This window comes from Paroedura picta, chromosome 15 (genome assembly GCF_049243985.1).
Source record: "Paroedura picta isolate Pp20150507F chromosome 15, Ppicta_v3.0, whole genome shotgun sequence".
In the NCBI taxonomy this organism is placed as follows: domain Eukaryota; kingdom Metazoa; phylum Chordata; class Lepidosauria; order Squamata; family Gekkonidae; genus Paroedura; species Paroedura picta.
Window position 1 is genome coordinate 2,993,661 of NC_135383.1, and position 22,701 is coordinate 3,016,361.

General features: G+C 53.1%; 1 protein-coding gene across 7 annotated transcripts in view; it reads left to right on the plus strand.

Moving 5' to 3' along the window:
• RERE (arginine-glutamic acid dipeptide repeats) overlaps positions 1-22,701 on the plus strand; it is a 220,896-nt gene that overhangs the window by 146,212 nt on the left and 51,983 nt on the right. For all 7 annotated transcript variants that reach the window (XM_077312430.1, XM_077312429.1, XM_077312432.1 and 4 more), the window contains one exon: positions 5,864-5,962. In XM_077312430.1, the coding sequence (XP_077168545.1) occupies positions 5,864-5,962 (99 nt within the window). The remainder of the gene's footprint in view (positions 1-5,863; positions 5,963-22,701) is intronic.

Consider the following 22,701-nt stretch of genomic DNA (forward strand, 5'->3'; position numbering starts at 1 on the left):
ACCATGGGGCCACCACCAAAAAGGCCGTCTCCTGTACCAGCCAGATGAACTTCTCTGATTGGTGGGACGCTTAGGAGGGCCTGTCCCCATGATCTTAATTTTCAGGCAGGATCACATGGGATAAGGCAGCACTCCAGATATCCCGGCTTGAAGGGTCAAAGCCATTTCTCCATAATGCAGAGGAGGGGAGGATCATGTTGCCTGCCTTTAAATGAAGGAAGGAAGGAAGGAAGGAAGGAAGGAAGGAAGGAAGGAAGGAAGGAAGGAAGGAAGGAAGGAAGGAAGGAAGGAAGGTAGGTAGGTAGGTAGGTAGGTAGGTAGGTAGGTAGGTCTGGATGAAAACCACAACAGGCGGATGGATAGGCACCCAAATGAACTACGGAAGCCTGGCTGCTCAGTCTTCAGGCAGAAATGCGGAAGGGCTTATGCAGCACCAGCCTCTGCAATTGGCAGGTGGCCTGCAGTGTTGGGATTGGCTGGCAGGAAAAAGCAGGTGCCCCGAATGGTCTTGCCCATCCTGCTGTGCTTGGGATCCTGCCCCCCGCAAGCCATCTGATGGGGACTGTCTGGTGGTGAGAGTGGAGCCAACCAGCCACTGCCTCTGCTCAGTCCTGTCAAAACCTCCCCTCAGGGGTGGAGGAGATGTTTGCTGAATCTCAGTTTCCTACTCCTAATTCCGGTCTTGTTGTTTTTAAAGTTCCTCTAAGGACAGTCGGGGTACCCAGCTCCTGTCATCTGCTGCTGGCACACGTGTTCCTGCTGCGCTCTTTTTCAGAAGCGAGAGCAGAGAGAAGAAAGCACGAGGGCCGTCCTCAAAGACCGCTGGAGACAGAACTGACAGAGTCTGTCTTTATTAACTTGCAGATTGGCAAGCATAAAAGGACAGATTAACGGGAGCAGCAGAAAACATCCTGGCGTCTTTAGGAAGAGCAGAGATTTTTGGAAAATTACCCTTCAGCACTCTTGAGAGCTCGTCTTGAATGCGCATGAATTCATTCCTCCTCACAAAAGTCTAAATCTCAAAAAAGCTTCTCCTTCCTGCCATAATAGGATGAACCCTGTTCTTTTTAATATCTCCGAGCCCTGTAAATCGTTTCCTTAATTAAAATTCAAGGTCAGCAAGTTGGCGTTTTGCAGTTGTGTCTCAGTGCAGTTTTACTTTAAAGATGTTCATTCCTGTTTGTGCTTTAGACGCCTTCTCCTTGACTCCCCATTCTGTACATATGGTCCCGAAGGCAACCCTGTGGGTTTGCATGCCTTTGTGCAAGACCCCAAAAGTTGGGAGTAATTGCAAGCTTGACTTTTATTAACGATGCCGCATGTCGGAAGGTTGAATGGTCTCCCGACTACCAGTAATGGGTTGAACAGGGAGGCTCTTCTGCTGCTGTCTTTTTCTGCCAAAAAGCTTATAGGGTACACCTGCAGCCAACTTGTCAGTCTGCTGGCCTGCCGCCCCCCGGACTGGAGACCCACCCAGGAATTCTCTTCCAGACCTCCAATCCTGAGAGCTGAGGGGAGCAGAACCTGCGAGTCAGCCTCTTACAGGCACGAGGTTCATTCAGAATCCATCTCCTACTGACCAGAGAGGTGCTGGGAGGTAGGTTGGGTGGCCGCATCTCCCTTGCCTCAAAACCTGACCAGTTGACCATTGTCGTGTTCTGCCTTCCAGGCTCACGATGTGTGTCCACTGATTGGCTTTTGAAGACCTCCTTGCGGCTCCTAGAATCCCCGGGCCATCTGCTCTGGGAAGAGGTCTTTGAGGTGGATTTCCATCGGCTGCTGTCTGACATTAAGCTGAGCTGGACTTAATCACCTTAATGTTCCTAACAGCCGAGTATCCCCTTTCCCAGGGCAGATCAAAACAGCCCTCAAGGCCACAAAGAATGAAGGCATGTTCTTCCGCAACCCTGGGGGTGCACGGGATTCCCTGGGCGCCTCTGGATTGGCATTGCTTAATTGGCTCAGATGAGCCAGGTGGGCTGACAAGACAGAGCTGCAGCTGTGGAGGCTGGGCAGAGGAATGAGGAGTTTCTGTAACCACTTTGGAGTCTTGAGCCCTGGTTTGTCTGCAGCCCCACTCTCTGCCTGTTGAACATCTGGCTGGGCTAAGCTCTTGTCCAGCAGAGGCGCAGGCAGAGCTGGGAGCTCCTGGCAAGGCTCTTCCTCCGAGGATCTGGGCTCCCAAGAGGCGGCAACCCGGCTCCGCAGGACACTTGGCTGCTTCTGTTGTGGCTTTTCACAGAAGGTCTTGAAGTTGGCCTTGCAGCCCTTTGTGCCCTAATATGGTAGCAATATATACATCTCCTCCCCGCCTTGCAAAGAGACCGGCGCTCTGAAATCCAGCTGTGCTCTTAATGGACTCCAATTATTTAATATGGTAGCAGGAATCCAGCCACCGATGCCGGCAGTGGCTTCCAGGCCAGGGCTCATAATGACTGTAATTGCTGAAGAATGCCTTGCCAAAGCCGGAGCTGCCAGATGCGACGCCGTCATGATGTAGGAAAGGTCACGGGGAAAGGGACGTTTAAATTAAGTTATAAATTACAGCCGAAGAACAATATTTTGATGCGGGAGACCCGGGGATGTCAGAGCAGCGAGACGTAATTCATGGATTCATTACCGAACAGAGGTGCCTGACAGCTGAGCCATGCCAAGAGGAGAATTTAGTTGCGGCACCAGGCAGCCGGAAGATGGCAGTTCTGTGGCGGAGCGGCTGTCACAACACCGCCTCGCGCTAATGTGGCAGAGTTTATGCGGAGACGTCCTGCCTGCAAGCCAGGCAGCTTGATGTCTGTGGCCATCTAGGCGAGGAATCCGGGCAAAAGTGGAGCCGGGCGGCACCCTGTGCGTTTGTCACTGGCTGGGTGCCGGGGAGGAAGCCAGAGTGGTCTGGGTTGAGGCTGTGAGCGTGTGGAGGGATGGGATGGTGGTTGCAAACCCACACGGACGGCCAGGGGAGTTCTTGAATGACTGGCTTTAAAGAATATTGACCCAGGGGAGTGCCTTTCTCTAGTGGTTTCCTGCCACTGAGACTTCTAACGGGGCAAAAAAAAAAAAAAAACGAAACCCCAGATTGCAAATTCTGATGGGCAGTGCTGAGGATCTGGAAAGACGAAGAGCTCTACTGGATCAGATTTGGGGGTCCTTCTAGTCCAGCATCCTGTGGAGAGACAGCAGTAGGGTTCAGAGGTTGACGGTTCACAAGAACGTCATAAAGGCCCTGCTGGATCAGCCTTGGGGGTCCGTCTAGTCCAGCATCCTGGCTCCCACAGTAGCCACTTTGTTCCTCTGCAGAGCTAGCAACAGGGTAATAGAGACTGAGGCCTTCCCGTGATGTTGCCTGAACTGACCTGGATGGCTGGAGGACATAGATTATTTGGGGGGGGGGGGGGCTGTGGCTCAGTGGTAGAACTCACGACATGCATGCAGAAGGTTCCAGGTTCAATCCCCAGCATCTCCAGTGACAGGATTTCAAAGAGCAGATTTCAAAGTCTGCCCAGGGAGATGGATTGTTACGAGCCTCTTATGTACACAACACCTCCATTCTACTCCTGAACGTATTTGTCCGTCCCATCTTTGTCCCATCGGTGTAGCATTGTTCTCTGAGCTCATTTTGGGCCCTTTGAGCTTTGGGCCAAGCAGGCTTTTGAACCAGCATCTCTCTAGTCCAGGACCCAGAGAGGGAGTTGGGGTGGGGGCTGGGGCTACACAAGACCTTTGTGCAAGGTGCTCTTGAGTTCCCCTGGAGAGGGAGACCCGGCTCTTCTCTTCGGCCTGTGGTGAAACAACTTCCCAACCAGCGTGGCCCAAGACATCCTGGGAAGCCCCTTGCCGATCACCCCGAGGTGAAGGAGAATGAGGGGCTGAATCCGAGAAGGGGCACCGAGGCTGATGGCGTGGCTGTTGGCCATGGGAAGCACATCACGGCCCCTTAACCAACCTGCGGCTTTTCCAGCTGCAGCAGCCGGTTGCTTTCGGATCACGTCCTGCTGCTCCTGCACTCCCCCGCTCCCATCTCTTCTTTGCTGGGCTCTTTTTTTGTAACAGGAGAGGAAGGAAACTTCTCTCCTTGAGGCAAAAATAGATTCCTTCCATGAGTCACGGAAAGGAAGCAGGGACAGAGTCCTGCGCAGAGCGTAAACCGCCTGCCTGCAGTTCGTGCTTTAATTCCTAAAAACGGGAATTCTCAGCCTTGGCACTGAAAACTCTTCTCCCTCATCCCATTTTGGCGGGGGCGGGCTGGGGTTGGTCAGTGGTTGATGAGAATCTCTGTACCCCCCCGCCCCCCACCCCCAGCTCCCGGCCTCTAGATCAGGGGTAGTCAAACTGCGGCCCTCCAGATGTCCATGGACTACAATTCCCAGAAGCCCCTGCCAGCGAATGCATTCGCTGGCAGGGGCTTCTGGGAATTGTAGTCCATGGACATCTGGAGGGCCGCAGTTTGACTACCCCTGCTCTAGATATTGCTTGTGTGGGGCGGACGGACAGCCCATCAGCCGCTTCTGGGAACCCCTTTCCATGGCTTCCAGGTCTGCGACTCCCATGGCCGAACAAGAACTCCTCTCTTTTGAGACAGATTCTGCGCGTGCTGACAAGAGCCAGCGTCGCTGGTGCTGTTGGCGGATCTGTGCCGCCTGAGGGCAAAAAGAGTTCTGACGTCTCTCCGTGCTCCGCAGGGTCTGGACTCACCTTCGCTCCCCCACCCCTCTGCTTGCCGTTCGTGGGAGGCGGGGAGAGGAGGGAAAGTGTTGCTTGGCTCGCTTAGAGGCTGATGTGGCTTTTGGCAGAGGGGGCAGACTCAGCAGCCAGAGGTTTTGCTGCTTGATGCAGCCTTCCCCCTGCCCCGTGGGCCTCCCCACAGGATGCTTGGGAAGGAGAGTCTCTCCCTGGTGCTCACCGACACCGCTGGCTGTTCAGCATCGATCCGCTGGTGGGTCTCCAGATGATGGGAAGGGGAAGGAAGGGCCCCAGTTTGACCACCCAAAAAGGCTGTGCTGGAGCCGGGGGGGGGGGCCTGTGGGGTGGGGCCAAGGGCTGCCTCCTGCTTCCCCTCCCTGCAGCAGCAGCTGGGCGTCCTGAGTTGCCCTCCCAGATCTTATCTCAAAGTCAGGCTGTCAGTTTTCTCTCACTGTGGGTTTTAATGTCCTTTAAATATTTATGCATTTTTTAAAAGTTAACATGCTAATGTACAAGCAGGGTAAACAGAAAGAATATAAAGAATAATTAATAATCTCCCTTGATTTCCCACCCCACCCCCACCAACAGTGGGCTTGCCTAATTTTACTAGGTTTTGCTGGGCCTGCTGTGGACTAATCAGGTTACCCTGCACATGAATTGACGCCTTTGTCCAGAGATGTCCCCGTTCCATGCATGTCCCGTGCCTCTCATCTTCATCTGCCGGGACAGAAAATTGATTTCCACTCCCCAGTCCCTGTTCTTTTCACCAGGGACGTTATCAAGCGCGCACACAACCAGGCTCTGATCCCTTCCAACGTTTCCCAGTTTCCAGAATGCCTGTTTAGATCCTTCCATATCTGCCTTGCTGGGATGGGCCTGTGCGTGGCCCATCTTTCGGGTGCCAGAGCACTGCGGCGGGAGGCATGCTCCGCATGCCGAGGGGTCCAGACTCTACTTCCTCCAATAAAACGGAAAGAATTCTACCTCTGGGGAGCCGCTCCCTGCTCAGTGGGGTGGGACGGGCCAGCGTCCTGACAGAGTGCAAAGCTGCGTTGGAAGTCCACGGATTCCACATCTGGGGGAAGCACATGCGATTCCCTTGAACCTTTAGCATTTTCTTCACCGTGAGCAACTTTTACAAGGAGCCTGCTTTAACAAACGCTTGCTTTTTTGTTTCCCGCTTTAGCTACATGAAAGCAACTACGACGCCGGCAAAGCCCTGCAGCGCCTGGTGAAGAAGCCGGTGCCCAAACTCATCGAGAAGTGCTGGACGGAGGACGAAGTGGTGAGGAATGCCCGCTTTCCCCCCTCACCCTCCCTGAATCTCTCTTCTGGCCCATCGAGGAGAGCGCCAAGGGTGTTTGCTTTCCCCGAAGAGCTCATCCAACTCCAACTGGCTAGTAGTCCCTGCCTGGCCCCAAAGAGGTTTGCCTGGTCTCGACCAAAGCCAGGGCCTTTTCGGTCCTGGCCCCTGCCTGGTGGAATGAGCGCTCTCAGCTCCGTAGGGCCCGCAAAACGGAGCTGCCTCCCCGCCAGCTCCTGAAACCGCACTCTTTCAAACCAGTTTTCCCAGCTCTGAGCACCTGAAAGCCTCTTGTCGTAGCAGGATGCGGGTTGGGAAACTGAGCGTGTTAAACGGCACAATCAGGATGAATTCCTGTGCTTGCACGTCCTGGTGAGAGGATGCATCTTGCGCCGCCCGCGTCGTCACACAGCGAAGGGTCTGGTGAGCGGCTTTGGCTTCGGAATGGCTCCCTCGCCGAACCCGCCCACAATCGATGAGGCCGGCGCCGGCGCGAGGAATGCAGATGAGACGCGAAAGCCCACCCCGGTTTGCGTGGCTTTTTAATTAAACACTGTGAACACATTTAAATAACGGTGGCTCCAGGCTGAGCAGCATCTAATCGAAACCGATTAAGTCACCCGTCCGCACTTGGATAGTTATTAATTCTGTTTGTTTCTGCCTGCTAGCTGAAGGCAGAGTTCTCCGGCTGTGGAGGAGGCCCATAATGCACGCAGGGTGTTTGTGCAGCGTGGCACTGGGGCTTTAATTAGCATCCTGATGTTGATTATGAAGAACAGCAGGCTGGCTAATTGAATTCAGTTTACGACCCGGGACCCAGGCCGTCCCTGCAGAGTCAGGGGGGGGACGGCTTTGCAAACGGCCGGGAGGGTGCCTGTTTCCAGAGGGGAGGGCAGAATAACCTTGCCACTGGTTCCAAGAAGCCTCTTCACTCTGAAAGGTTCCCAAGATTGGCTCTGTGCACTCTTGAGGTCCCCAAAGAAGAAATAACTCCTATAAATGTCTCCAGCTTGTCACTTTAACCCTCCCCCCCGCCCTTTTTAATATGCTCGTTTTAGAAGTGACTGGTCAGATTATTTTGTTTTACGTTTTTGAAGCAATTCTCCTTTGAAATGTAACCCAGGAGCCCTTCCGTATATCCCAACTGCTGGAAATCTCTGCTTTGTGGCTCAAGCCAAGTTCTTAGGAGTCCAAAGGGGCCTGTTTGGGGGGAGGGGAGGGGGACACAGAATATTCCTCAGTAGTGCACAGATGTCCTCTTTACCTCTGCAGAAATCTCACGCTGCCATTGACGGCTATAACTTTCACCTTGGAATCCTGGCCCTTTTAAAGATCTCAGTTCCATTTTTTTTTTTTTTTGCTTGCTTTCTTTTTCTTTTTGATCTCGGATGGCTTGGAAGTAAACAACCCAGACTCAAATAACCTCTTAAGTTTATTCACGATCACGTGAATTTTAAAGCACCCTTCAGCACCTGGCTTCAGATCTCAAGTTTCATTTGTCCTAAATACAAACGAAAACCCTTCTTCCTTCCTTAGATGCCGAGAAGCAGCCAATTGATTACCCCCCCGACACGCAGGTGGATGTCAGCCACGCCATGGAGTGGTGGTGTTGGCGGGGCGAGAGATGCCTTATCTTGAGCACCCTCAGCCACTGCTTTGCTTGGCTTCCATCATCTTCAAATGTTCCTTGAGATCTCTCCCCTCCAGGCTTGCGTTGTTGGCGCCTCTGAATCCAGACGCTTCGGAGGGGCTGGGCACAGCTGCTCACTGGGGCAGAACTTCCATGCATTTTGCCTCCTCTCGGCAACCCCTGAAAACCGAAATCACAGTAGAAATCCAAGAACCATCCCCTCCAACGGCAAAAGCGGGGCATGGCAGCACCAGATCTGAATGATCAAGTGGGCACAATCCAAGGAAGGGGGGGGGGTAAGGATCTTGAGGAATGTATGATCTATGTGCTCACGGGCTCAGCTCTTGGGTGAGGCAACTGAGATTCAAAGAGGATGTTGGTAAAAGTGTCTGTGTGTGTGTGTGTTGGGGGGAAACAGGGCCTTTGCTTCATTGCATGTCTCTAGCACAGTCGCTTTCATCCTCAGAATATATTGACTATAATTGGCCGGAAGTATATTTTTGCACGCAAATAAGTGCTGCTGCCACCGGGCGGGAGATGCCTTTGTGGCAGAGCAAGGCGGGTAGCCACGTTAGTCATCATTTACTGCGCTGTACGGACTGCCGTGTTGTGGCCTCTGCTGCTTCCTCCATTTTCTCCTCTTTCTCTTCCTCCCTGCCATTTTATTCTCTTCCTCTTCCATTCCTCACATGGGGATCCTTGTCCCGTTAGACAAAACATATGGAGCCATCAACCCCAGTCGGGAGAGGCTTTGGGTTTTCAAGAGGAAGCCCCCCAGCAAGCTGGCTTTTCCTGACCCTGACCCAGCACTGCAGCATCTCATAAGGTTAGATGACGGAGACCCATCCAGAGCCTGGTCTTCCAGAGATGTGTGTTCCCGACTCATAAAAGCCAGCTGGGGTCAATGGTGCCATGTGTTTTGCCTAAGCCAGGGGTAGTCAAACTGCGGCCCTCCAGATGTCCATGGACTACAATTCTCAGGAGCCCCTGCCAGCGTTTGCTGGCAGGGGCTCCTGGGAATTGTAGTCCATGGACATCTGGAGGGCCGCAGTTTGACTACCCCTGGCCTAAGCCATTAAAGGCCTCCAAATTGTCCACTTCTTAACAGCCCAGCTCAGGTCTTGCAAGCTGACTGAGTCCATCTCCTTCCGTGTTGCCTTCAAACATTCCTAGCATTATTGTCTTTTCCAGGGAGCCTCGTTTCTCGCCGTGTGACCAAAGTCTTGGTGTCCTCATTTTAGGGTCTAGGGAGAGTTCAGGCTTGGCCAGATGGGAGTGACATTATTTGATTCTTCATTTAAAGCATTTTTATGCCCCTTTCCCCACCCAATTAGAGTCCCTAAGATGGCAAATAAGAACATTAAAATGTTTGAACAATCAAGAACAACATTTAAAATGATAAAATAATCCAATGAAGAGCGCATAGGCAGCCACAAGGAGGAGGGCCAGTAACCGTTAAACGGGGTTGAGTCTTCAGCGGCAGGCAGAAGCCACCAGTACAGGCAGACGGACAGATCTCTGTGGGGGCGGAAGGCCAAAGTTTTGGGGCCACAACCGAGAAGGTCCTTTTTCAGACTCTCGCCCATCCGGAGAGTGGGTGCCTTTTGCTCCTCTCCTCATTTCCACCTTGTCAAAGCGGCCTTCCTTGCTGTCGCTCTATCTTTGTTTGCTCCGGCGGGCCATAAACATCATCCATCATTCCTCCGCCTTCCTGGAATATGTTCAGATAAGATGCATTTGCCATATTGACAGTCTTCAGCCCCTCCCTCCCCCCATCCCTAAAACACTCTGGCAAATATTTACGCTCTTGTTAAAAGGCTTTCGCTTGTTAGAAGAGACCAGAAACGAACCCCCCCCCCCCATTGAACGCTCTCTTAACAGCGGCGTTATTTTTTTATAGGAAGGTCACCCTTAATGGAGAAGGATTAAAAATAAAAAAAAATCCGTGACTGATACCCTTTTTGACGGACGCTTGTTTGTGTGTGAGCTGCCAAAGCGACAGGGCCTGTTTCTGTCCTTGCCGGGGCCGGGTGGGGAACGTGCCGCTCGGAAGATTAATCAACGCCGTCGAGGGTGGCCGTCGGAACTGCGCATTTCATCTCGTTTTCAAGGGTGCCTCTTTATAATGGAGACGGGTGACGCTCTCGGCCCTTCTCAGACGTTTCCCTGTGTTCATTTGAAAAAACGGGAACGAGACACTGGTGGGGGGAAAGAGCTGGGAGGGACTGCGCTTGTTCTCTCTGCGAAAGCAATTTATTTCGTAAACAAAGCGGGCCGGGGCCATTACCCTTTGTAGTTCCTTAGCAACAGAAATGGAGTCAGTGGGGCCGTGTGTGGGAGGGGTGCACATCTTGTGCCTTCCGTGTGCAACAGCAGTTCGGCCCCATCACTGAACAAAGGCCCCGTTGCATGCAGAGAGAAAAAAAAAAAAGCCCAAGCAAGATGGAGCAGGCAGGATGCGGGTCGACGGATTTCTGCCTTCTCTTGGTACAGCCCCTGCAAGTGCGCGACCCCTCGCAAGAAGCCCCAAATGGATTGCAAGTAGGGTCTGTCAGGGGACAACGACCCTCAGTCTGCAAGACTGCGGCCCTCCAGATGTCCATGGACTACAATTCCCATGAGCCCCTGCCAGCGAATGCTGGCAGGGGTCATGGGAATTGTAGTCCATGGACATCTGGAGGGCCGCAGTTTGACTACCCCTGGTTTAAGTGGCAGCAGCATCTCGTGCACACGTGGCCTTGGAACGTAGGGGGGTGAGGGGGAGGCCGTGGCTTCCATCAGCCGGACCGTCCCTCTTTCCTTTCCCCGTTCATCAACGCAGCCCTCCTGCTGGTGAGGAATACCAAGAGGGACAGCTCAGATTATATAAGGCCGAAAACTTCTCAGGGGCAGATCATTAGTACAAGAGAGCTGATGTCAGCCTGGCCTGTCTGTTGGCCGCCAAGCTGTAAAACAGGATTGGAGTGATCTGCTCCTTTGGAAAGCGAGCGGTCAGGAGAGACGGTCGTGGGGACAGGTGTTGGGCTTCTTCACTCCCCCAGTCCCGATTTCTCCCTCTGCTCTGTTCAGCCTTTTGTCTTGCGGTTGAATTGGCTTTGAGGCCAAAACTGGAAGTGGGGGAATAAAAACGGCTCTTCCTCAGGGCCTGCCATCTAGTGGCCAGAGCTGGGCCCTGCATCCAAGACCAAAATTCTCTTTCCAATATTGGGAACGGTCTGATTTCCGCATGCTGGAGCAGGACTGGGTGGGTCTGATTAAGCACGGAGGTAGGGGCCGCGTCCGAATTAGCTCCCAGCTTAAGTGGCCACGGATCTTTGTCATTTCAGTTTCTGTTAAATCTGCGAGCATGACTATGGAACATGGCGCACTTTATGAAACTGCCAGTTGGCCTCTCTTGTCAATATGACCTGCTGAGTAAGTACTAGGGGGAAGCCGATGTCCCATTTTCTTCATGCATTTCAGGTTTCATTGGATCACCTATTCATGTGCCCCAAAAGGCTGCTTGGCAGCTTGTTTGGTTTGGGGGTCTGTGTTTTTAAATTTTTCATTTGTGAGCTGATGCATGCTAAGTATTCCCTCCCCAGCCCTTATATTTGAGCTTGGATCCCTGTCTAGCCCGGGTGAGGGTTTAGTTGGGCAGCATCAGACAGATCGGTCCATCTCTGTATGAACAATGAACTGCATCTCCACAGCCAATTTGGCCAAATCCTAAAAAAAAACACCGTGACTGAAAGACACACGATTAAAATTCCAAAAATGTGACTCTTCAAGACCTGTTCCGCAGCACTATTTGATGCAGAGAAGTTCTTAGTTTTTAAGTGGACTCTTCTCTTGGGTCTCAGTCGGAGAACATTCCCCGGCTTTGCTACCTGAGATTCTGTAGCTGGGGATGCTGAGATTTGAACCGGGAGCCTTCTGCTCACAAAGCAGATGCTCTGCCACTGAGCTATAGTCCTTCCTTGCTTGGCTAGCTGTGTTCACTGCCCTGTATTACACGGACAGTGCCTCAACTAAAGGCTTTTGTGTGCCTCTCAGCACGCCTTCCATTATCTGCCTCGAAGATGCCTCCTTCCCGCAGAGCCCTCGCAGTCCAATTCGGCATCGTTTTCCTTAGCCTCACCTGCCGCCGCCCTGAGGTTGCAAGCAGAATTCCCGCTCTTCTCGATCTCCTGCTGTTTTTGCTCGGGGGCACCAAACGCTCAGGCCCGTTTGCTGCGGAGACCCCAAAATGCTTTCTGAAAGCTGCTGCTGAAAATCAATTGTGGCATCATAGTATAAATTACAGACCAGGATCCCTTGAGGTAGCCTCCAGGCTCGTGGACTAGAGACGGGCCTTTCTGTGGCTCTGCCTTCATGCCTGACGGACTCTCCTGCCCCTCCTGGAGGGGGAATTTGTGGTGTGAGTGAACCCAGGGCAGGTGGTGGAGAAGAGAAGGTGATTCTGGCTGAGGCCTGACTAGAAGAACCCTCCTGAGAGCCCTGTGGCCATCGCCCTGAGAAGACAGACAGACAGCCAGCAAGCAGGCAGGAGAGCGGGTAACAAAGCCCTTCCTCTGGGTCCCTGTGGCTGGGAGCTGCTATCTGCACTCTGTGCATTCTCTTGATTGATTCAAATTCCCTTTGGGTTGGAAGCAACCACCAAGAAGCCTCTCGTATTGACCAAGCATTCATTCATTCATTCATTCATTCATTCATTCATTCATTCATTCATTCATTCATTCATTCATTCCCTTAGATTTCTGGGCCGCACTCAGGGTGGGTTACTGCGGAATAAATAATTTTACAATAAAAACTTTAAAATCTTAAAATTCAACTGAAACGCACCATAATCGCCCCATCAAGTCTAGCCATCTCCCAGGAGCTCTGTGGGTGTGGCCTTGAGTTCCAGAACAAGAAACACAGGGCAGGAAATTAATAGCAAACAATGCCCAGAAATGCATTAGAGACCAGAAGCATACATTCCCAGCTCAGAGGCTTAACTTCTAAGGATCCAGGGAGAGGGAATCAAGCCATGTGGGGTGTCAGCGAAGGCTGTTAGAACTTGCCTCTCATTTAACGAGGAATCCCCCAAGCACCCAAATAAGGCTTGGAAAATGGGGGTCTGCCCCATAAGCTGTGCTCCGTTGGAGGTGTAGTGGGTCAGCCATGCTGCTCTTTGTCATGCGCGCATATAGCCCAAATGATCAGGGAAGCAATTCTTTCTTGTAATTGACTTTCTGGAGTGAGTGATATGGACAGCGGTTGAGCTTAAACACGGTTGAGAGAGGGGAATTGACTCTTTAACTGGCGTTTAAAGGATGAGAATCCTTTGTAATTGTGTCTGGCTGGAAGTAGAAGGCCTGTCCTCTGGCAAGGAACATGCTGTCTTGGACGCTGGAACAGGTTGGTCTTTAACTAGTCCTTAAATTAGTGGATCGTTAAACGATGCAGAAGCAGCTTTGCCTACCCTCTGAGGGATCCGTGGGCTCGCTGGCCTGCTTCCTGGGGGTTTCATCCGCGTCTGCCCACACATGGGGCTTCCTGTGTCCCAGCTGGCCTGGCGTTTATATGCTGCACCTTGCCCGATTCCCTCATCTGCGCGTGGGCACCATGTTGGGCTCCCTGTTGTGGATTTCAGGCTTTCAATCTCTTCCCTGCCTGCCAGCATCAAATCTTGTCTTTCCAACACCAAATTTCTGTATGATGAAATATTTTTTTTAAAAAAAAACCCCACTCTTTAAGCCAATGCGCTCCCCTCCCCTTCCTCGTGCGCACCAGCATTGGAGCCTGATTCAATTTGCCTGAAAAACGAGGGCGCTTAATGTGGCCGACCAGAACGGAGCGGGTGAAGGAGACCCCGCGATCCATCACCCGCCCGCTGCCTTTCCCTTCGGTTATTTAAATGCCTTGCTGTTTCACGGGCGGCAGCGATGCTTCCTTGAGGGAGCGATTATTTGTGTTTGTGGCGGTGTCAGTTCTCCAGCTAATGGGCTTCTCCTCATGTCCCCGGCACGTCTAATCTGAATATTAATCATTTTCTTTATCCATCTATGGCTCTTAATTAGCGGGAGGGCAACGGAGCTAGCAAAGCTCACGGCTGCGTAGAGATCTCGAGGTGATCCGGAGAAGCGCTCGAGGGCTGCTTACCGCGAGAGGAAGCCCTGTTGAGCACGGGTGGGCCTGGCCTTTGAGCAGGGGCCGCTCACAGGGTCATTGGCTTGAGGTCGACTTGGCCACGTCGTCTGATGGCCAGGGAAAGCTGGCCGGCTTGTTTTCTTCAGTGTCGATTCAAAGGAGAAGCCAAAACCACACCCCGTGCAATCCCTTTTATTACGGCCGGCTCAACGGCACATAAACATGCGCGCTTTCACGTGCCCCAGAGCTCTTCATCAATGCACAGAGAGCGGGATCTTTCCAAGCAGGTATGATTGGTCCGGGCTTCCTAATGCTGTTTGGGAGATGGGCTGCAATACACGGTTTGCTGGGGAAGATGGCACACGAGAACCAGGAGCCCATTTGTGGACTGCCAGGCCACGGTGTGGTTTTGTGGAATGACAAAATCGGGTATCAGTCGTCACAAGTGCAGCCTTGCAAGGGGCAGCAGTAGTAGAGATAGACTGAGGTCCACGAGCATCCATAAGATTTTCAGGATACAAGCTCCCTTTGTCGGGTATCTGACTCCTAGTCTGGCTCTGGCCCTGGCTGCTTCCTACCCTATCCAGCCCACTCCCCGTTCTCTTCTCTCTATCCCCCCCCCACCCCACCCCACCCCCGGCCATGCATTTAGCATTTCCCATATAAGATTTATATAGCTTTTAGTCTGTGCTGTGAGATTGATCACATACCGACTCATGCATTTAGAAGAGCCGGTAAGCATCAAAACCGTGTTTACCCTCCACTGGGTTGGAATAATTTCAGGCACTCAAATCGAATGCGCTGGCTGTCTTGGAACTGGGGGGGCTGCGAAGCCAGTTTGGGAAAGGGTGTGTGTCGCTCTGAGTGTGTGACGGTGTGAAAGAGAGGGGGCTGCAGATTTTTGACATTTAATTTTGATGCCTGTTCCTGGAAGCGTATTTCTCTGCTCCGAAGGCCTTTGTCGAAGCGTCCCCTAACAGCCTTTGTCAATCCCCTATCCATCTCGTCTGGGCAAATAATTTCAATGTTCCCCAAAAAAGCTCTCAGCCAACTTTGGCTCCCAGTGTTGTCCTCGCGTTCCAGGTGAGCGACCGATTCTTCTTGCCTGCCTCCCTTTCCCCCTCGCACTTCTTTGTTGGTGACTCTCCCCCCCCCCCCCCCCCGAACTAGATGTTTTGATTCGGAGGCCCCTGTACAAAAAGAAAGGGAAATTATGAATCATCTGCTTTAAAAAGAAGCAAAAGCTACTTTTTATACGCGGCTGCCAAGTTCACTGCATGAGGCAGCCTTTTCCCCCGGTAATTGGATAGCGGCGTTGTAGGAACGGAGCAGTCTGCAGAGGCCTTAAATGCTACCGGCCAAAGGTTTTGAGCCGAACCGGGCCCTGTTGTGGTATTTCAAGCTCTGGTAGGCAGGTGTGTTGGAGGAGGGTGACAACAAGGAGTGAGGGTCCTAGAAAACCCACCCTTGTCCATAGGTTTCACCCTTCCCGGGCTAGAAGTGCCTGCTCCGTCCGTGTGTTTCCAAGAGACGAATCCAACAACTTTCCTGGGTTCTAGCCAACTCCTCGGCATTCTGGGCTCAGGTTGGCACTGGCTTACCTTCTTCACCCACCCCACCTCCATGTTGGGGGGTGGGGGTTTGGCCAGCCTCCCAAAGAGCTACTTCAGGCACACCCAAGCCTTGTGTGCTGCTTTTTGACTTGCTCCCGTCTTCCTGGGCCCAGCGCACGGTTCTTTGGCACGCCTGATGTTTCTAAACCTCTCGGCTGTTAAGGGGGTCCGTGCATCGTATTTTGAGCATTCTTTTTGCCTCGTCTCCCATCCATTGGGAGCTAATGGGAAGCACAGGCGGCTTCCTTCTCATGCCAAGTCCAGTGGGGATCCCGCAAAAGAGGAGAGGGGTGTCCCCTTAGGAAGTCCCTTGACTTGAAGCAGTTGTGCAGCTGTATCTGCTCTTTTTTTTTAAATGTAGTGCTTTCTGTGCATTTGTGATGAAACCCCTTTTTGCTGTGTCTTAGTTGGAGGTCAGAGCAGGGTTTGGGCACCTTTGCCTAGTGCAGGGGGAGCAGCCTCCAAGAGAGGTTGGGTGATACGCCCCGATACATCCCTTGCTGCTGGACTCCCTCGTCTCCTGCTTCTTCCCCCTTCCCTGGGCAGAGAATCCCAGTCGGAAATGAGCTCTGGTTCCCAGCAGCGTATGGCTGCTTGCTGGGCTCGCATTCCTCCCGGTTTAATGCCTTTTTGAAAGGACTGTCTGCATGCAGCATGCTTCAACAGTGTCAGCATCCGGGAGGCTTAGTTCCTGTCTTGGTTCCTCGTTGCCCGGCATCACCCGTCTGACGATGCCCAGAACAACGGCCATGGCACTATTGGTTTGTTTCAGTGCCTCTCTCCCAGATGGGCTCAGCAGCTGAGGAGGTTCTGTACTCTGGTTCGACTCCCGGCTGGGGCAAACCAGCCGAAGGAGCCAGAGGTATCTGGGTGAGGGTCTCCTATCATGTGAAATCAATCTCGACTTTGGCCGAAGTCTGGCCAAGTCCTCTAAAGAAATACCAGCTTTTTTTGCTTTCTTCCCCTCTTTAAAGAGATGTATTTCTTTGCTCCTTTGAAACAGCTGCGGCTTCCCACTGCAAGCTGGCAGCTTATTAAAAAGCGGCTTTACAAAAAGAAGAGCCCAAATGTTCAAGGGTGGTTTTTCCCCCTCCTTTTGTTGCAGTCATCGTTATCCCTCGGCCCAAAAAACCCCTCACTGTAATAATACCCGGTCAGAAATGGAATCTGGACTCAGAGTGCTGGAAAAGCTGCCAGGCGGGGACGTCAGAGCCCCCAACAGAAGGCCCTCGTTGGCCCAGGCTGTCCCTTCGGGGGTCTGCAGTTGCTACTGATTTAGGGGGGGCTAAAAACACATGCCCACCCCTCTGTCAGCAGCAGGATGTTCTCCGATGGACTGAACGACGATTCTAAAATGTCTCCTAGTCTTTGGAAAGGGCAGCCCAAGTGAGACAACAGTTGACCCCCCCCCCCCTCCCAAGGCTGTGTTTCATGGGAATCCTGCCAGAGGGTAGATGGAGAAGAGAGGACGACCCAACAAGAGACGGACTGACCCAGTCAAGGAAGCCGTGGCCCGGAATTTGCAAGGCGGCTAATGGGAGGACGCTTTGTAGGATGTTAAATTTATAGGGTTGTCCCAAATTTGAACCGACTTGATGGCATGTAACACACAGAACCCCGTCCTGTGCCCTCCAGCTCTTAAATATAAAACAACAAGAATGGAAACAGACTTCTGTTTATGTGGTGGCAGATGCGTGGCAATGCTCTGCAGCTATGGCAAGGTCCAGCGAAGAGCGCCGTCCATCGGATGCCACAGTTGCATGGGGGAGGAGGAGGAAGGAAGTGGACGGAGGGGAAAGCAGGGATGCTTTGCTGCCATGCAGGGGCTCCCTTTCCAAGCCGGCTGCCCCACATGTGTTTCTTATTACTGTCGTGCCTATATTTAGAATTTTCCTCTTGACTTGTTCCTTCCTCTGCAGAGTTAACTGGCTGTATGGAAGTCTCTGGTCCCAAGGATCAAATACATTTCTGCGTATGTGAGTGCTAATCCGGTTTATGGGAACATAAAACCACGAAGGAAGAAGTAGCTTAATATATCATGGTTTTTTTTTAAGGATTTCTTCTGTCAGCTCGCTGTTAAAGTCTTTGGAATACATTATCCTCGACTGTCGAGCTGCATCGGAGGGAAGAGTGGCCAGGAAGCTTTGTAGCTCCACCTCAGGAAATAATATATCTTTTTAAAAAGCACATATTTTGTTTTGCTTTTAAGTTACTGTTTCAGTAAAATCTTCCAGGAGGCGCTTTTTGGCCAGCATTTGAGTCTGGCCATGGTTGGACCTCGGGTCCCTTTTCCTGGATCGGAAATGAAACCGGATGCCTTAGAGGATTCTTGGGCAGGGGTGACATTCTTGTCTTTCGGGGTCAGAACCACTGCCTTGGATTCAAGCTAACTTCTAGAGCACTTTTCCTCAATGGCAGAGGAGGGATGGGAATGCCCCAGCCAAACCAGGTGAGCAAATACCTGCTGCCTCAGGTTCCTCCTAGGGGAGGCCATCGGGTGAAGGGGATTCTCTCCCTGCCCTACGGGGTGGTGGAAAGCACTGTCAAGATGGAGCCAACTTACGGTAACCCCATAGGGCAGGGGTAGTCAAACTGCGGCCCTCCAGATGTCCATGGACTACAATTCCCAGAAGCCCCTGCCAGCAAATGCTGGCAGGGGCTTCTGGGAATTGCAGTCCATGGACATCTGGAGGGCCGCAGTTTGACTACCCCTGCCATAGGGCTTTCAAGGCAAGCGATGTCCCTGCCTGCAGAGCAACCCTGGACTTCCTCGGAGGTGTCCCCTTTATGTACTCGCCAGGGCCAGCCCCGCTTAGCTTCCGAGGCCTGACGAAACTGCAGCTCTTAGGCAGCTGTGTGGTTCAGGTGGGTCCATAGCCAGTCACCTGGGCTGAACAAGAGCTGGGGAGACCCGAGTTCAAATCCCCACTCGGCCACCCATCCTGCTGCAGCGCCTGGGCCCAGTAAACCACAGGGGACGGGGAGAGATCCGTATCGGCTGTCTTGAGTACCTTGGGGGGAAAGGGCAGGATATAACCGAGGTGGACAAATGCTGCTTCCAAAGCCTGGGTCAGGGCTGGCGGTCAGAGGCCCCTTCCGCTGTTGTTTCATCCGCCATTGCTCTGAGTGCCCCAAACCGTGTTCGACCGGCCCACACTGGGCCGCCCTCCGAGGCTGGCACGCTTGCCGTGCCGTCGACTTCATCTCGCTTGCTGGACCGGGCCGCTTGTCGCCCCAACGCCCGGTATGCGCTGGCCGCATCCCCGCCGCTCTCCCCAATTGGTAACTGAGCCGGAAGGGGGGTGCGTGGCTTCGCCAGAGGCTGCTCAGTTCGACACCCCCCCCCAGCCCCCCTACAATCGCGCAGTGTTCAGAGAGGGATGCAGCCGGAGGTTCCAGAGCGGGAGGAAGGGAGGCTTTTCCCCTCCCGGAACACATTTTTCGACAGAGAGAAGCCTGTTGTTTGCGGCCTCTTGGCTGTTTGTCAGCAGTTCCCCCGACTTCCCTCTTGTGCCGGTTGCCTGGCAACCGGGGGCTGGCGCAATTGCGCCGTGATTGATCGCGGAGGCCGTGAGCGGTGGCGGAAAGCCCGGGAGGCGGGAGCAGACCTCTAAGCGGAGCCGGCGAGCGATGCTGAGCCGAGGGAAGGAGCTGCGGGGGGGGGAGGCCTCGTGGAAGAGCTGGTCATCGAGGGGCAGCTTTCAAGGGGGGGGGACAGCTAGCCTTCATTTTGCAGATAATCGACCTGTCCTTGGGACAGGCGCCTCCGTGTGGGACCCCACACCCCACTCCCCACCAGCCACAGTGCCTGGCAGTGATACGTTTTGCATCCCTGTCCATCGGTCGGTCGTTTCCTTTGGGGTGAACGAGGTGGCTCGGGGCTGGGGGGGCCGGCTAGATATGTAAAAATAGCCCACCCTCGATGCAGCCGCGGTGAAATGTCAAAGCTGCACGAGAATAGCTCCAAGGTTTTGGCAGGGAGGTGGGAGCGGGCAGCCTTTCCTCACCGGCTTCAGGAAAAAGGCTCCGGAGACGTTTTTGTCACCTTGAATCTCCTGTTCTGTTCTGTGCGGCTTATTTTTCCTCCCAATTAGCTTCTGTCCTTTCATGTGAGGAGGATTCTTAGCAGCCTGCGCTAGAAGAGCAGCTCCTTCCGTGACTGGAAGCACGTCTCCTCCTCTCAGGGCTGCCGCCGCTGCTTCTTTTTTAAGGACTCCTCTAGTCTGAACAGCCTTGAAATGGATATTTCTGATTTCCAAAACCTCCCAGCCTCCAGCCTAAGTGCATGACAGGGAGCAGCTGACTGGCCACGTTCAGGGAACCTGAGGAAGGGGGGGGGGATGCGCTTGCAGGTGTCCTGCCTCTGGAAGGGCTTGGTTGACCTTCAGGAAGAGGCTTCTTTCAGAGTAATTCAGTGGTTACAGGGCTGGCCTAGGGATCCCAGTTCACACCGTGGAAGCTTGCCGGGGCCCCTTGGCTGCTCACCCTCTCAGCCTAGCCTACTCCCCAGGGTTCTTGTGCATATAAAACAGGGGTAGTCAAACTGCGGCCCTCCAGATGTCCATGGACTACAATTCCCATGAGCCCCTGCCAGCGAACGCTGCCGGTGTGCTTGAAACAGCCTGGTAACCAGTGCAGTTAGGTAGTTTACTGCTTGGTCTTGCCAGGTTAAAAGTTGCGGTTTCCACCCGTTAGGGTCCTCAAGGGCAGCTCCCCATAGAGCACATGCCTCACCAGTGATCGTGCCCACATAAGCCCAAATGTGAGCATGCTTTGCTTCCCGGCGGGGTTTCGCAGAATGGATATTCATCCAAAAGATTTCCGGCATTGCCCTGTCATTGAGCATTAAATCTCAGACGGAGAACACGTGCAAGCCGATAGCGTAAGCGAGTGTGTTCCTTGTGCACTTCCCTGAACGTTGTGTGCACACTGTGCGAACATGCAAAAACCCTTTGATGCGTTTATGTTCTCCATCACCCTTGGGATGCTACACTTGTCTTGCCCAGGCTGCGTATCGGAGCTTTGCTCCTTGGGCAGATCCCTCGTGCCTGACCTGTCGCCAGTCTTCCCACACGTCCTCCGCATCAGCTCCTGTCGACCCCTGCGTGCGCCAGCGTGCCCACGCGCCCGCCTTTGTTTTCCCAATAAATCCACCACGGATATGCCCAGGCAAGCCCGCGCACGCTGCGTGCCGTCCGATTTAGCCAAGCGAGTATGTAAATGGGGGTTATTAATGTTGTTTGCATTTGGGGTAAATAATACGACTCTAATCTGTTTATATGTGTAATTTCCACACAGCTGCGGTCCTGCTCGCTTGGTGCCAATGTTTTCATCGGGGGTGGGTGGGGGGAGTAGCTTGGGGGGGGAGGCCTGTTGTTCCAGACAAAAGCCCCAGCAGCCCCAGCCCGGGAGGTGGAGCCGATTACCACCCTCGCCCGCTGCGCTACTCCCCGGAGGGAGGCCATTTTAATGACAGCCTGGCCGTGCGGGTGTGCATGTGGGGGTGGATAGAACATGGAAACCGCCCGGGGGGGGGCGGGGGCCTCTCTGCCGCTGCTCCTCCCCCGGCTTGTCGAAGGCATCCCTTCAGTGCCGCTCTGGCAATGAGCTTATTTCATGTTTGTTAACTATTCTGCCATCTCTCCTCCTCCTCCCCGGGAAGTTCTACATAATTCACTCTGCTGCTTCCCGCTCCTGCTTATTACAGGCAGCTGCTTATGCTGGAGCAAGACCAGTATCCGTACTGGGCAACAGGCCGCCCTTTTGGGCCGCAGCCCGGCCCACCGAACCATGACTAGTTCCTGTCACGACAGGGCTGTGCTGCTCTGGCCCAAATCTCCGGTGAAGCCAGCTTTGGGCAGGACCCACATTGGGTGGAAAGGCAGCATTGAAAATGGTTTTGACGACCAGAGTCATGTTGGCCAGTAAGAAGCGGCTTCTTTGTAGTTTGAGTATCTAGCAAGAGGTTCTCTTTCCAAGTGACCCCAAAGGGGAGATGTTTGGGTGTCTGTCTTAACATAGGCGATTCTCTCTTTAAAAATTAAAGTATTTCCCTCCTTTCCTCATGGCCCTCCCCTGTATAGCCTAAGGTAGGCTGCTATCATCAGGGAGGGTCAGTCCTGGTTAGTCCTTGGACAGGAGGTCCCCCAAGGAAGTCCGGCATCGCTGGAGGCATCGGAGATTGCATCTCCTTGTCCGGTTGCTGCTACACTACTGAGCCTCTAGTTGTCTTGTGGGCGGTGCCCAGCCTTGGCAGGTGACCCCAACGTCGCTGGTACAGAAGTTAGTCAAGGTCTGGAAAGATCCTTCTCATGCTGAAAGAAAGTGCCAGTTGTGAGGACCTGCAAAACGCTCTGTGTGGGGTTTTTTTGCATTGATCCAAATACGCCCCCCCCCGCCCCAAATTTAGTCCTTGCAGCTGAGGCATACCTTTTCAAGAACGTTATGCTTTCTTTTGAAAATTTAAAGACGTGTCTGTGGCCTTTCTCAAATTTTATATGCTGCTAGCTGTTAAATTGATTTTTTTTATAGGGTACTTTTGTAAATATACCAGGACATTAGTCAGGGGTGAGAAGAGGGCTGCTTCATGTAGGAAAGGGATGGAAAATTCTAGACCCTTTGTTCCAAGCCAACATGGTTTTTAACTTTGCTTTGTAGCAACCCAATCTGGTAGCAGAAATTTCAAAGGGCCTTTCTTGGTAAACTCTGTCCTCGTGTGCTCACAGCGGCTTTGAAGTCGCAGCAGAAACCTCAGGGGTTGATCACGCTGTATGGGTAGAACAGGTTTGAAGGGCTGCAGAAAAAGAAGTCTGGAAAATGGAGGCTGGGAAGAAGATTGAAATTATACATTTCACGCTTTCAAGTCGGGTGTCCCACAAGCTGGGCCGGAAACGAGGGCGGGGGCAGCCGAAAAAGCAATGCTTTGTCTCCCAAGGGACACCTGTGGCATGGAGGCGTGGTTCGTGCTTCCTGCTCTACAAATCTTAAGCCTCAGAAAGAAGGTGAGGCAGGTAGTTCTGCCAGGAGCCTGCATGGCTCCCCACCCCTGCTCTCCTGGCCACGCTCTGCTCTTCGGGGAGCTTGCCACGGGGACCCCCCCAGGCCTTGGGGCTCTTCTTGGTGCAGACTGTGTGTTTGTGGGGAATCGAACCACCTCACACAGGAGCGATTTTGATGAGGACCACTGAAGGGCGCTACGGACCGGTTGGGCTGAAATGAGAATTTTATGCAAACCCAGCCAGCTGGATGATAGAAACTTCAGAGCTCATTTGGCAGCCCTCAGCAGGAAAGAACTCTGGGGGTGTCGCTACCCTGCCTTTGCTCACTGGCTTAACAGCCATCCCACCCCCACAGAACCGTAACTC